Raw genomic sequence first — 15000 nt, forward strand, 5'->3', positions numbered from 1 at the left:
TCAGATAATCCTTTGTCCCACCAGGGGCTCCAATATCCTAGACCTGGTCATTACCAACATGGGAGCTAGATGCTCCAGACCAGTGGTCACCCCCTCATTGGTCAGGTCTGACTATAAGCAAATCACCCTTGACATCCACATCCCCCCCCCCCCCCAGTAAGGAAACCTCCGTAAAAAATGTATCCAAAGCCAACAAACAAATTCATGGCACCCATGCAGATGGGATCTGAAAGTTTGACTGCTGAATTCTAGACCAAGGCACTTTACAAGCACATCCACTCGTGCGTGAATCGTGCCATCCGAAATAGAACCAAGATAATCTCTTCCAAAAAAACAAAGCCAGTCTGGTGGTCCCCTGCCATAAACAAACTATACAACAGAAGGAAGAAACTGTTACAGAAGAGAGGAAAATCCCAGGATGTAAAAACTACCCTACCAGCCTCATTAAGAAGCTGAGATCCCTCTTAATATCCTCAAAAGCTAGTTAAGAAAATAAAATTGCCAAAGATTCCAAAGACAAAAACAAGACATTCTGTAGTTATGTCAAGAATCTAAATGGCAATGCTCAGATCTGCTCTGAGCTACAACAGAATGGCATTAAATATATTGCCAATATCCTGGCAGATTGATTTAGTGCCAACTTCACCTTCATCTCGATACCAAAAGATTGCCAAATTCCGGTAATCACAGCCACACAGGTAGAAACTGCTCTCTCCAAAGCTAAGAATACAGCATCCATGGGACACGATGACATCTCGGGCTGTGTACTACTTGAACTACCAAATGAACTGGCACCTCACGTGTGTCCTATTTAATCATAGCTTCATGCCCACTGAGTGGTGCACAGCTACACTTATCCCACTCCACAAGAGGGGAACCACCTTGGATCCCGGGAACTACCGTCCCATCAGTCTGAGCCTGATCTGCAAGGGCATGGAATGCATTATCATGGAACTTATAAACAAAGACTTTGGCAACCTTCAAATGCTGGACCCCACCCAGCTTGGGTTCATGAAGGGCCAATCTGGTGTCCTGAACCTGATTGACTTCTTATCAGTCTCCAGAGCTGTGGATGAGGGTAAGGCAGTCCATACAGCCTATCTGGACCTTGCCAAGGCCTTCTACACCATATCCCACTCTGGAATTTATAGATAAACTTACTAAGGTGGGCATAAATACCTACGTCACTCGATGGGTTGCCAACTGGCTTACTGACAGAACCCAGACTATAAAAGTAGCCGACTTCAAATCCAGCTCCAGACAAGTGGAGTACCTCAGGGTTCAGTCCTGGGAATGCTCTTGTTTGGCAACTACTTCTCTGAAGTATAGGCCAACACTACGGGACTCTGCAGTCATCTGCGAACTTTGTTACCCAAACTGGGAGCCATTATTGAATCCCCAAATTATATGAATATTCTACAAAAGGGCCTTACAGAAGCAGATGCTTTGTGCCAGAGCCTTGGGCTCAAGCTTAATGCCAAAAAATGTGTAGTTTTTCCCCTTTGGGGAAAAACCATGTACACTTGAATTACCACATAGGTGGCAGTACACTAAACAGCGAAAGTGTGATGAGAGACTTTGGGACACAGGTGGACAGTGGTCTCGCCTTCGATAACCACATCACCATAACAGTCAGGAAATCCTTCTTTCTATGTGGCACACCTAATCACTAAGGGCTTTTCATCCAGAAAAAAGGAGGTCATTGTCCCACTGTACTCCTTCCTCATTAGACCCATTATACAGTATAACACCTTGTTTGGTATGTACCTCGCAAGACATCTGCAACAGCTGGAAAGGCCACAGAAATACAAAGAATCACAGGCCTAAAGCAGATGCCATATGGGGACTGTCTTAAAAAAAAAAAAAAAAAAAAAAAAATTCCAGCTATACTCTGTGGCATATCATCTACTCGGAGGCGATCTCTTCTTAACATACAAGGCCATGTCAAACCCTGAGCTGTTGGACATGCTCCACTTAACAAAATCCCAATCCCTCAGAGCCACATGCTCCTGGGATCTAAACCTTGTCATTACAATGAACAAAACGTGCTGGAGGGCTAGATTCCTGACCTAGATACTCCCCATACTCTGGAATAGACTGCCCATACATGTCAAGCAGAGCACCTCCTTGGCCGTCTTCAAAAGGAACCTTGATTGGATGGGAGATAGGAAATTCACCTCTGGGATCATGTCAGTCGCCCTGCTAGGCAGGGGTCCTGGGAAGAAATATCCAGGGAATTATGGCTAGGCTTGTATAGGCCCTAGGGCCGATAGCCTAGTACCAACCTATGAACTGTCTTATCTTCACTGATGCCACAAAGTTTTATTTTGAAAGCTATATAAATTTTATATATGTGTGTGTGTGTATGTATGTATGTATGTATAATGTATGTATGTGTGTGTGTGTGTGTGTGTGTATATATATATATATATATATATATATATATATATATATATATGTGTGTGTGTGTATATAATGTACATGTATATGTTTGCAAATATGAATATATGTAAATGTATACATTTGTTTTGTTTTTTATATATATATATATTTATTATAGGTCTACTTCATAAGATCGACATTCATTTGGTCGACATCTCATATGGTCGACAACCAGTATTCGAGGCACTTAACAGGGATTTGCCCCCTCCCCAATATTGTGCGACCCTGGAGTTGAGATATATAATTATAGTTAGGGGGTGTGTGGGGGGCAAAGCCTCCCACCTATTTCCGTTTAAAACATGAAAATACAACAAAAACTGCACATTTATATAACTCCAGGGTCGCATAACATTGGGGAGGGGGGCAAATCCCAGGTTTTTGCCTTGAATACTGGTTGTCGACCAAATGAATGTCTATCAAATGGTCTGTAGTTTGTACTTTTATCTGGAACATGCTAAATAAGTATTGTCAGCTGCATGTAGCCAGCATGCTGGGTTTCTTGATAAGGTTTTTGACAAGCTGGCTATCCTTAAGTCATTCCACAGTTAAAAATAAAACTTGAGTGTGAATATATTCCTTGTCTTTGTGAATGTGTTATGGATTTTACTTTGAGTTTGCACATTGGTGTGTGCGCATGCATGCATGCGCATTGTAAAAGTGCACTGGGTTGTATCATAAGAGTGCCTGCGGAGCATTATCCTTTCAAGCTAAATAACACAAAAAAATGGTGGGTTTTTGAGTAAGCAAACGACCAAAAAGACCATGTGCATTGTGATGAGGTCTGATGTGATATAGGTGTAGAACAAAACCCTGAGGAACTCTTGAGTGACACAAAAGGCCAGTGTGGCCAAGTCAAGGATGAAACTTCTTCACAGTATCTGTGTAAGAAAGAGGTGCCAACTAGTTTAAAAGTGCTTACTGTATATTGATATCATCTTCACTTACTAATATGCTGATATGAGAAGAAAGAGGTGGGACGTGTGACGGGGAGAATGGAATGCTTTGAAACTGGAAAGGATTCAGAGATGCAGACTGGGATGCTTTGGAATAGGTCTTGATTGGGATTTGCAACACAGGTCAAGGGCATGGGTTGAATATGAAATGGCATAGTTGTATTGTGATTGAGGAAAGACAGGAGTTTTCATTTTACTTTTGAACCCGTGGGACTCTGATGCGACTTTGCCGCTTTTTCTAGCATCAGATCTGAGCTCTAAGCTCCTCCCCTCAGATCTTGTTTGCCATGCATCTAGCTAGCATCGTGGTCCGTTGCTCCAAACTCCCGCTGAGTAATTTATCGAAAAAGATTCTTCTTCCTCTAGTGTATCCCCTTACCCTTGCGCTCGGTTGTTGGTCTTCTAAACCTACTGGGGGGGGGGGCACTTTCTAAAGTGTGTGTCATTTCCATCACCATGGCAGAGACCCCAAAGCCATGGTTCTCGAAATGCACAGGGTGTGAGCAGAAGCTTCCCTTTCTGATGGCCACACTCTGTGCTTGGTTTGCCTAGGGTTCCTGCTTAGACACCTCCTGTTTGATCTGTGTGGGATTCAAGCCCAGTATGCTGACAGGAGGAAAAAGTTGATTCTCGTGGGCCTCCTTCCTTGGTGGCTCCTGCTTCCTCTGCCCTGGCCTCTAGGACTCGACCTCCCGCTGTGAGGTCTGGGGATGGGGAGAAGTAGAAGCACCGGGATAGACCCAGGAAGCAGTCACCCAACTGCGCTTCCTCGGCCAAGTCTTGCAAGGCTGCCAGCCCAGGCTCCCCTCTGCTCCATTCGTCTTACTTTTCCCTAGAGCCAAAGATTTCTTTGGGCAGGTCATTTTTATCGGCCTCTCCCCGATGCCACTCCAGGGCAGTTTCTGTGGCTTCCTCCTCTTGGTCCACCCGCAGCCTCTCTGAAGCCGAAGTGAACAGGATGATGTGGAAATTCATTTGGATCCAGATGGGAATCTTGCCTGGCCCCTCCGGGGCTGGGAGCATGCTGTCCACCTTTATGCTCATTAGTCCTTCTCCAATCCAACCTGTGGTTTCGGGGTTCTTTGGTTCGAAGCCCTTTGGTGTCAAGGGGTCAGCGCCAATGGTACCTCTATGCCAAACATTGCCCTGATTGGTTTTGCTCCAACATGCCGTCCGTCTCTTGGAGCCATAGCTTCTGTGCCGGTTTCAAGGGGATGGTGTCTACTAAGGGGATTTCCATTTTTTGGTCACTAAAAAAAAAAATGATTTCTCTGCTTCTATTCCTAGTTTTTGATTTTGGATACAAACATTATTTCATCAAAGTTCATTAACTGCAATATCTGATTTTTATCAAGGTCGTAACTCCTAATATTTAGCATGTCTTTGAAGGCCTACAGAGCAATACTTGGTCCTCTGCTTCTCTTGAATTCTTCGTGAAACCTACCAAAATAGTGGGACTCATGTTCTGAGCTGGAAAAGGATGATTTTCCTCCATTTTTATCTGCAGCCTGTTTAGACATGAAACGCCTTTTATTGGAAAGCACCATCTTGAGTAGCTGTCACTGTATCTGTGTTGCAGGTTATCTGCTTCATTTTATTTTGTATTCCATAAAATCAGTTACTTTCCACTCTAAATTCTCCATTTTCTTAAGAGTTGCTAGAGTCCAGCCTTCACCAGTGTATTCTTCTACCGTTTTCCCCTCCCCCCACAGCGTTATGTTCATAGGTTGGTACTAGGCTATCAGCCCTAGGGCTTATACAAGCCTAGCCATAACAATTCCCTGGCTATTTCTTCCCACACTATTTACTTCCCTGGACCCCTGTCTAGCAGGGCGACTGACGTGATCCCCGGGGTGAATTTCCTTTCTCCCATCCAATCGTCAAGGTTCCTTTTGAAGAGGACCAAAGAGGCACTCTGACATGTATGGGCAATCTATTCCAGGGTCTGGGGAGTGGGAAATTATTTTCTGCTTTCTATGGACTTGCAACATCCCATTGGGAGTCTCTGCTGGTGATCAAGGGTGTTCACAGTGACAAATGTTTGTTTATTTAACATTCGTTAACCGGGAAAGTCCCACTTGGAACTAAGCCAATTTTCAGCGGAGGCCTGGGGAGAAATGTTCCAGATGCATGTCTTTTTGTAGTGTGGGAGGAAACTGGAATACCCGGAGGAAACCCAGACGAACGCAGGGAAGACATGCAGACTCCACACAGAAGGCACCCCATCCGAGAATCAAACCGGAAAACCTCTTGCTGTGAGGCGACAACGCTGCAACACTGTGCCGGCCTAATGGCTATTGGATTGTCCAAGAAAACAAAAATGGGACAGCAGATTTCTAAAGTTTACTCTGGTAAGTAGCTCTGCAACTGTTTGGTCTGCTTATGCAGAGTATTAAGTCATTTTACTTCAACTTCAAAAGGTTCATTCTACTAGAACAGTGACCAGCAGCTACTTGGTCTTTTGGCACGTTCAGCAGCCACTGTAAGGTGAATATGATACAGAGGCCCATGTCTTCCTTTGTGTCCACAGGAAATGGACATGTTTTTGTAATGGAGAAGGCTTGGGAAGATTTGCGTGACACTTTTTTGTCTTTCTGTTGTTTGAGAGAGGGGTGCGGGGTCAGTCCGTTACCAGTTGGTTATGAATATGTCCATGCTTGGTAAGTGTATCTTTCTCAGTTCCTCTGTCTGTGGTGTAGTAGGTTTAGAGCAGTAGACCTTGGTATGTTGATGCTCAGGTGACTCTTGGATGATGTAGAGAGGCTTGGCACTGCTGTGCACTTTGGGATTAGAGGAGTGAGACTTTCATACTGAGAACGTGTTGCTGAGTGATTCTAACTCCTCTTGGCATTAGTTTTGCTGCTGTTGAGGATAGATCTGCTCTACTGCATCTGTCATTATTTTAACTACTTAACTTTAATGTTTCAAGGAGCAAGGTTGTTCTGAGGTGAGGTTTTTTCCTGTGGCACATGTCTGCTGCTTTCCATTTGAATAAATGGTGGTAGTCTTCAAAACTAATTCTAGAAGAATCCAATTAGTCTACAGAATGTTCTGTAAAGATCTCATTTGCTACTGTGGAATTTCCATCCATTTGTACTATCACCTACTTGTAGTATACTGGCTACTGTTTATGGTCTCAGAACTAGCTTTGGGGATTCCTGGTATCATTTCTTTTCCACATTCAGTATTTCTCCGTTAAAAAGGGACCTGCTCTGGCAGTCTGCATTGCAGTGACAGGTTATACAATTCTTTCCCATGAACCCCTCCTAGCTCTTCATTGTCTCTCTCTCTCTCTCTCTCTCTCTCTCTCTACAAATTAAGAGCCCATTTAGAGAATCACTAAGGCCTCGGATTCGTTACCACTTCGGGTAAGTCCAGAAAAGTGGAAGCCCACATTTTGCATATAGATCACCACTGGATCCTCTGCTAAGGACATCAGTTAGGGACTGGCTCCTGTGCCTTCCTTCTACCAGTGACCCAAAATTTGACATACTTTCAGATGATGTAGCAGAGGAAGGGGTGGCTGTCTACCCCTGCTAAACTTCAGTAGGCCTAATTTTCTTTTCAACCTCCCCAAAGTTAGATGGGAGATTTATTGACATTAAGCACGGTTATCAAAAGGCCGCAAATAGGTTACCTAAGAGAGGGGGAAGAGTAGGCACCTATGCTGAGCTCTACCCTGGAGAAGAGATCTTCATTAATCTTCACTTTTGCTGATGTCCGAACATACTTCTGAATTAGTGCAATGAAATTTGGGGGGGGGGGGGGGGTTAATTTAGTCCATGATCCAGTCTGTCAGCTTTAGGTATGTAGGCTTAGGCTTACTATTTGCAAAGGTCTTAATCCCTTCTGTTTCTTAAATTAACAGCATCCTGATATTATCAAATGTCTGTTTCCCAGGAGGAAACTCGTGTTAATCTGGTAGTATGAAGTCGAGCTCTGCAAAACTGAACTTTCCCAGTTAGCAAATGACTGTAAACTGTTCCCTAGATGCTGTTGCGTACTATTGTCCACCAGACTGAAAAAATACTCCCATTGATTTGTGTGTACTGTTCTTTGCCTTAGTCTCCCTTTTCCTCTTGAAACTCACCACAATCCAGAGACCTGCAGTAAGAAAACGGGTGTGTGTTTTTGTGTGCATGCCACGAGATATTGTCATTCCATGCAGAAGAGTATATTGCCTTATGTCTGTTATTTGCAGAGATAATGATCCCTGTGACCTTGAGTAGGGTAAATCATGTGTCAGAGAATGAATGTCTTATCTACTTAAACTTATGTCCTATTTTGGCAAAAGGCATGCATCTGTCTCTAAGTTTTTGTTTCTTCTTGCCTTTACCTCTTTAGAGGTTGTAACCAGGAACTTGCTTCATTTTGTTATTTTATACCTATGGACTTTAAGTGTTTTCTGGTCTTTGATATAAAATATCCTCTTAGTTGTAGCTGGTGACTAACCAGCTCATTCCTCAGTCTTTCACCATGCTTATTTTCTTAATCTTCCATTCTTACACCATTTTATTCAGATTTAAATCTTGTGTATACCTTTACATCCCCTGTATTTAGTGTGTCGCGCACAGCAAATGGTTTAAAGTTCTTATAATTGTAGGTATGCTTGTTTTGAAGACTTCTAGTTTTTGTAACTTTTATCTTGTGTATAGGGTACTTGTTAATTACCTACACAGAGGCTTTTACGTAGTGGTATCTCTTTTTTTTTTTTTTTAAATATTGCTAGTTTTGCCAGTCTGCCTTGACACACTATTCTGTGCTGCAAACCCCTGTTCTTACTATAACATTTGGTTGGGTGTGTTAGCTAGCCATTATTGCTTGAAACCTTAGAACCCAAATTATCTGTTTAAAGCGGAAAATTATCTTAAGTCACAGAAGAATTTATAGAAATCGCAACTTGAAATGAAACCAGGTAATATTACTTCTTCTGTTGCAAAGACTTGCATTTCTCTGAATTTGTGCAGAAGTGATAAAGCAGAGTTAATTTCCTGGCTGTGTTGGATATATACAAACTGGAATGTATACTGTTTTTACACTTTACAGCATTTATATATTTGCTTTGTTTGTCCCTTTTTATGTATGTATGTATGTACTGTTTTTCTCAGGGTAGTTCATTTGCTAGTTTCAGGTGGGGATTGACTTTGCTTTCTTTTGAGCCAGCCCACCTTTGGTGCTGCCTATTAGTAAACACTACTGTTTTATCTGATAGCATGAGGTGTATTCTCTATGTAGTACTATTACTTCTATTTCCTCTTTCGTTTGGCTAATCCCCCCCCCCCCAAAAAAAAAAAAAAAAAAAAGTACTGTTTGCATGTTGCCGTTTCATAGCTAAAATGTGTATGTATTTTAATTTAGGCTCCCCTGTTTTTTATAAGCAGAAATATATTATTTGTATTTGTTTTAATGCTCTTTAGGGAGTCAGAACTTAAACTTTTTTTTTTTTTTTTTTTTTTAGGTTCTCGTCTGTCTGTATCCAGCAGTATAACACTTAAATGCAGAAGTAATTAACCACTTGGAAAGTATGGCAGACAAATTGACAAGAATTGCCATTGTGAATCATGATAAATGTAAGCCCAAAAAGTGCAGACAGGAATGCAAGAAGAGCTGTCCTGTAGTACGAATGGGTAAGAAACAAGTGCACACCTTTTTATAGGACTGATAATTATCTCATGAAATTTGATAGTTTATACTGCGGTGGTGGTGCTGCGGTAGTGTTGTCAATTCGATTCTCGGAGCGTCTTCTGTGTGGCGACATGCGTGAATTGGCGTTCCTTCGTTGAAGGTTGTGCGTTAGGCCCGGCAAGCCAGCACATAAAAATCTACTGCCAATCATTAGCGGACTGGAGTTCTGCTATGGCGACCCCTAACCGAGAAAAGTCGGAAGAAACAAAACTGTTTTAGCAAGTTGTCTTATTTGCACTTGGCATGCCATTTACTGTCCGCTAACCTCATATATATTTTTTTCTAGGGCTTTTGTGTCTTTAAATCCCTTACTGAAACAATTTTAGGCACATTTCGTATTTAATATTTAATCTGTTGTGTTTTTTGTCTAATTGCACAGAATGACCTACTCTTTCCCTGTGTGGGACAGTGTACAGTTGTTGAGGGTTTTACTGGATTTCTTAATAAAAATTATGTAAATTCTTCTGATGTTCTTGCATGATGCTTTGTGGTGGTGCTGTGAAGTTATCTAACTCCTGAGTTACTTTTTAATGCTGAGACACTTCTTTTCCTTTTCCCACAATATCAACTTTCAGCTCCGAATCACAAGTACTTATTTGCATTTCATGCAGGTTGCAGTAATCTTGAGTATTTGGCAAATGTTTCACTTGGGCGCAAGTGTGATTCCACATTTTTGTGATTATTATTATTTTTTTTTTTTTTTCCCCTGCCAAATCCACCTTCCCGTCAAAACCTGTTTTGCAGTGTCTTTAAAGGGTATTTGATAGGCACTGACTGTCTCGTTCAGAAATTTTTAAATTGCTGAGTTGTGCCGAATGGGAGTCGTGTAGGTAGTTTAATAGGCAATTGACAGTTTACCATCTAAGAAAGCCCAGCACTCTTATCCCTGATCCCGATGTTTAGGCTAATTCAGTATCTGAGTGGTCTGTACATTTTTTTGTGTGTTTTCTAAGTCTACTAACCAAAATTAACAACCCCCCCACCAGCTTGTTTACATAAACTTAGCAAGTCTCTCTCCTCCATTACTAGCATGTAGGATGACTAGAAATGGTGATGAAAATAAGCTTGTATGGTGTCTTTGGAGTATGCCATATCCCAGATTCATCACTTAAAGCAATTGTATATTTTTTTATCAATTTTATTATACTTTCATCTGGCAGTCAAGGCATTTTGTCTCTAACTCTGTGGGGACTCTGTTGCATCTTGACGGATAATCAGTATGGAAAGGTCTGTCTGTAGACGCTGATTTTATGATCTTTATTTATAAAAGAAACTATTTTGTCAACCAAATACTACTGTTGTGGACAAAGTTAAATCTCTAACTGTACAAGATAAATCCAAGGTTTCAGTGACAGAATTATTTACCTATTCAAGTGTTTTTCTAGTTATGCATGACCTTTTTTGATATTGACAAATTTATGCAAATTATGCGTATAGTTTCGTAATATTTCAAAACAGTATTGGTGTCTGAAACCAATCCCACGGTGGTGGTGCTGCAGTAGCATTGTCGGCCCACAGTAAGACGCTGTCAGGTTCGATTCTCAGCTAGAGCGTCTTCTGCGTGGAGACATGCGTGAATGGGCGTACCTTCGTTTAAGGTTGTGCGTCAGGCCTGGCAAGCCGGTACGTAAAAATCAACTGCCAATTATTGCGGACCGGAGTTCCACTGTGGCGACCCCTAACCGGGAAAAGCCGAAAGACACAAACAAATTGGTGTCTGAAACCATTTGTGTTAGATGGCAAGTATCAGTGGAAACCTTGTAGGCCTTAATGTTTTGTATAAGATTGGTACCCTTTGTTTGCTTGTAGATAATACAGCATGTTAAGTTGTCAATCTCGCCTTCATTCTTGCTTGATGGGTTCGGAGCCGATCCTCGGCTCCGACTCGGCACTTGCTTTAGCTCGAACTCCTTTTACCAGCTCGAGGCAGCCCCATATCCCATGATGCAAGGCAGTAAGTACCCAGATCTCGTTTGCCGCTTCGCTTGGGAGGTCTTCTTTTTACCAGCTCCTGGTAAGTTTTTCACTTTTGTGAGTTTTAAGCCCCTTTTTATTAAAAAAACCTTGTTTTGATAGTTTTAAACTTATATATTACCTTTTCTGACAGAAATCCCTGTCTCCTTTAATTTTTTGTTAGTGTATCTTAAAAAACCCTTCCCATCCCCCCCCTGTTAGGGTGTGTGTATTGGTTGTAGAATACCTTTTGGTATTTATTTAAGTTAAATTTGACGTGTGTGTGTGTGTGTGTGTGTGTGTGTGTGTGTGTGTGTGTGTGTGTTTTTCGGCACCATGTCAAAGGAGAGGGTCTCAGGTTTTAAGAAGTGTGACTCGTGCTGTCAGAAGATGTCTCTGACAGACGGTCACACTTCTTGCCTGTATTGTCTGGGCCCTCTTCACCTGCAGGACTCCTGTGCTATTTGTCACTCCTTCAGCCAGAGAGTCCTGCAGGAGAGACATAACAAACTGGTTCTTAGGGGCCTTCTTAAGCCGGAGGGCTCTCCGGCTAAGTCGGCTCCATCAAAACCAGCAAGAGTTTCCAAGGCCCAGGCTTCTGTTCCTAAGCCTGCGGCCTCGGCTCCGACTCCTACGGAGTCGAGATCGGCTCCGGCTGGAGCCGATTCTGGCTTTACAAAGCACTCGGCACCGATGGCTATCGGTGCCGAACCTATTTTGACCACTTCGATGTTGGCTCCGATCGGCTCCGACACCCATGTGGCACAGGCATCGGTGTCGGCTCCGATCGGCTCCGACGCCGTTACTTTGGTGGCTGTATCGGCTCCGGCTGGAGCCGATACATCGAGACGTTCTGTCGGCTCCGAGAAGTCGGCGCCGACAGGATCTGTAGTATCGGCTCCGATGGCTCATTCCAGGAAGAGGTCGAGGTCTCCTTCCTTGGAGCCGATACTTTCGGCTCCGGCCTCGCCTCTTCTATCGGAACGGAGCCATCGGAGCCGATCTTCAAGGTCATCCAGGTTGTCAGATCATGACCTAGAGAGAGTGGTCAGTAGATTACTCAAGTCACAGGTACTGGCCCAAATGTTACACAGTCCGTCTCAGCAGACGACTGTTGGTCCACAACCCGTTACAGTTCCTCCTTCAACTCTACCCCAGAGTTTGGAGTTGAGTCTTCGGGCATGGTTACTGCTACGGCTGGAGGACGGATACCCCCTTCTGTTCCTTCAGCCTCTACTCTTATCTCCTCTTCCTTAGAGGGATTCGGTGGTCGGGCTTCCATGGTCTCCTCCGAGGGGGTGAGTGGCATCGGACCCTTGTCCGAGCCCGCTCTTCCCCTTGGAGCCTCGGCCTTGGTGAGCTCGGCTCCGACATCTGCCTCGGAGACTTCCTTTTCGGTGGTCCCGGGAGTTCCTAGCTCTTCGGGGCGGCTTCTCTCGGACCTGCCTGGGAGGGGAGCATTCGAGGTAATGAAGAGTGTACTGGCCACTGGTATCAGTCAGCAGTCTGTTCCCGTAGCTCCTCCCTCGATAGTACCTGTTGACATCTCTGCCACTTCTCTTGCTACAGGAACCAGAGATCCTCCACCTCAGGTTTCCCCATTGGGAATTTCCCCCTCTTCCGAGGATTCTCCTGATGTTTCGGGAGATCCTCCTAGGAAGAGGACTTGTAAGAGGAAGCATGTAGACTCCCCCGAGTCTGTCACTTCGGATACTGACTTTGATGAGTCAGAGGGATCCCCTAGATCCCCCTCTGAGGATGTCTCCTTCTCAGACATCCTAGAACTTCTGAAACAGAGGGGAAACTGGCCCACCAACAATCCCTCTGAGGATGAGTCAGTATACCTAGAGGCGTTTGGATCTCGGCCCTCCACCTCCTGGGTGTCTCCGCCTTTCGATCCCCTTATGCAGGTTATTGCACGAAAGGCGTGGGCAGCTCCTGACTCTGTAGAGCCAGTCCCTAGGAGGCCTTCAAAATTCATCACTGCCCCGAGTGACAAACAATTCCTTACCAAGGGTGTTCCCGCTGATGCCATGGTGGTGGCTGCGGCCACCAAAAAGGAACTTGCAGATCCTTCCGTGCCCGTCCATCCTCCTAATAAGGACTCTAGGACCATGGATAGGTACGGCAAGCGGATGTTTTCCTCAGCGACCTTTGCTATGCGTTCGCTGAATTATCTTTGTCACTTCACCAGACTCCAGAGAGATATCCTGAAGGAGCTGGGAGAAGTAGTTCAGGATCCTACAGCTGCAGGGGCTCAAGAAAAGATTGCTTCGCAGCTAGGAACCCTCAATTCCATTGCTAACTCCTCCATGCGGCTAATATCTTATGCTGCGGATGGAGCGAGTAGAGCCGCAGGCACAGGTGTGGCTCTTAGACGCCAAGCCTGGATGCGACTATGTGATTTTGCGGATCCCTTTAAGGCGTCCTTCACAAATTCTCCCTTTGATGGGTCAGCTTTGTTTGGCCCTCAGGTGAAGGAAACCTTGACCAGGTGTGAGCAGGACGGCAAGACTCTTTCTGCTGTTGGAGTCCGTTTTCCACCCCTTCTAGGCCTTATCCCAAAGGACAGAAGGGTGGGAAGATGTGGTTCCGTAAATCCCAAGGAGTCACGCCGGATTCACGTGGTCAGTTTACCCCTAGAGGCAGAGGGGTAACAACAACAGACGCCGCTCTAGAGGCAGAGGGGTCCAAGAACCAGGGAAACAGGGAGCCTCTCTGATGAGCCCTTTCAACATCCCTGAGGTGTTGCCCGGCTGTCCCTCCTTGGAGGATTATCACTGTACCCAGAAGCCTGGCATTCCCTCACTCAAGACAGATGGGTACAGTCGATCATATCCAAGGGTTACATAATTCCTTTCGAGGAAAGTCCCTTCCCTCAAGTTCCCTTCCAGATGTACCACCGGTCTAAGGGAAATTGCAGAGTTAGAAATCGCAAAACTACTGCAAAAGAGCCATTCAGCCAGTTACAATAGACCATTCAGAGCTCGGAATCTACTCAAGGTTCTTTTTGGTCCCCAAAAAGACGGGAGACTGGAGACCAATATTGGATCTCAGCAGACTCAACAAGTCTGTCAGGAAGACAAGATTCTGAATGGTCACTCTTCAGTCAATTCTGCCCTTCTTACAGAAGGACAACTGGATGTGCTCAATAGATCTTCAGGATGCGTACTATCACATCAAAATTCACAGACGCCCAGGAGATTTCTCCGCTTCGGCTGGGGTCCAGTCACTTCCAGTTCAGAGCCCTGCCCTTTGGTCTCACTACAGCCCCCAGAGTGTTCACCAAATGCATGGCAGTGGTCACGGCTCACCTGAGACGTCAAGGATTCCAGGTGTTTCCGTATCTCGACGACTGGCTCCTGTCAGCCACCACCAGGCATCAGCTTATACAAGCCAGGGATTACACAATAGACCTTTGTTCTCATGTAGGCATCTCAATCAACTTCGAAAAGTCATCCTTATCGCACTGCCAGTCTATTACCTTCATAGGCGCAAACTTAAACACTGTTCGGATGTCAGCTACCCTTACAGAACAAAGAGTTTCAGACATTCAGACTCATGTCAGGATCATTCTGGCCAGCAAGAAAGTACAGGCCAGAATGGTTCTAAAGGTATTAGGTCTCATGGCTGCGGCCATTACTCTTCTTCCCCTGGCTCGATTCTACATGCGCCTCCTTCAGTGGATGCTGTTCACACAGTGGTCATACCAGCAACTCCCAATGCGTCACCAGATTCTGGTGACACAGACATGCAAACAACATCTTGCTTGGTGGATCACATCGTCTCAGGTTCACCAAGGCAGGTGCTTTGTACCCCGTCCCGATAGCCACTGTCACCACGGATGCCCCTCTGATCGGGTGGGAGGGTCATTATCAGGGCAGGATGGTTCATGGGACATGGCAACCGTTCGAGTACCATCTGCACATAAATGTCCTGGAGATGAGAACAGTGCTTTTAACGTTGC

At 44.6% G+C, this 15000-nt stretch overlaps 1 protein-coding gene across 1 annotated transcript in view; it reads left to right on the forward strand.

The window, feature by feature from the left end:
- ABCE1 (ATP binding cassette subfamily E member 1) overlaps positions 1–15000 on the forward strand; it is a 1045252-nt gene that overhangs the window by 11263 nt on the left and 1018989 nt on the right. Inside the window, exon 2 of the mRNA XM_044062259.1 lies at positions 8854–9022. Within this exon, the coding sequence (XP_043918194.1) occupies positions 8920–9022 (103 nt within the window). The 5' untranslated portion in view covers positions 8854–8919. The remainder of the gene's footprint in view (positions 1–8853; positions 9023–15000) is intronic.

Source organism: Protopterus annectens, chromosome 2.part1 (assembly GCF_019279795.1).
Source record: "Protopterus annectens isolate FY-2018-M chromosome 2.part1, PAN1.0, whole genome shotgun sequence".
Lineage (NCBI taxonomy): Eukaryota > Metazoa > Chordata > Ceratodontiformes > Protopteridae > Protopterus > Protopterus annectens.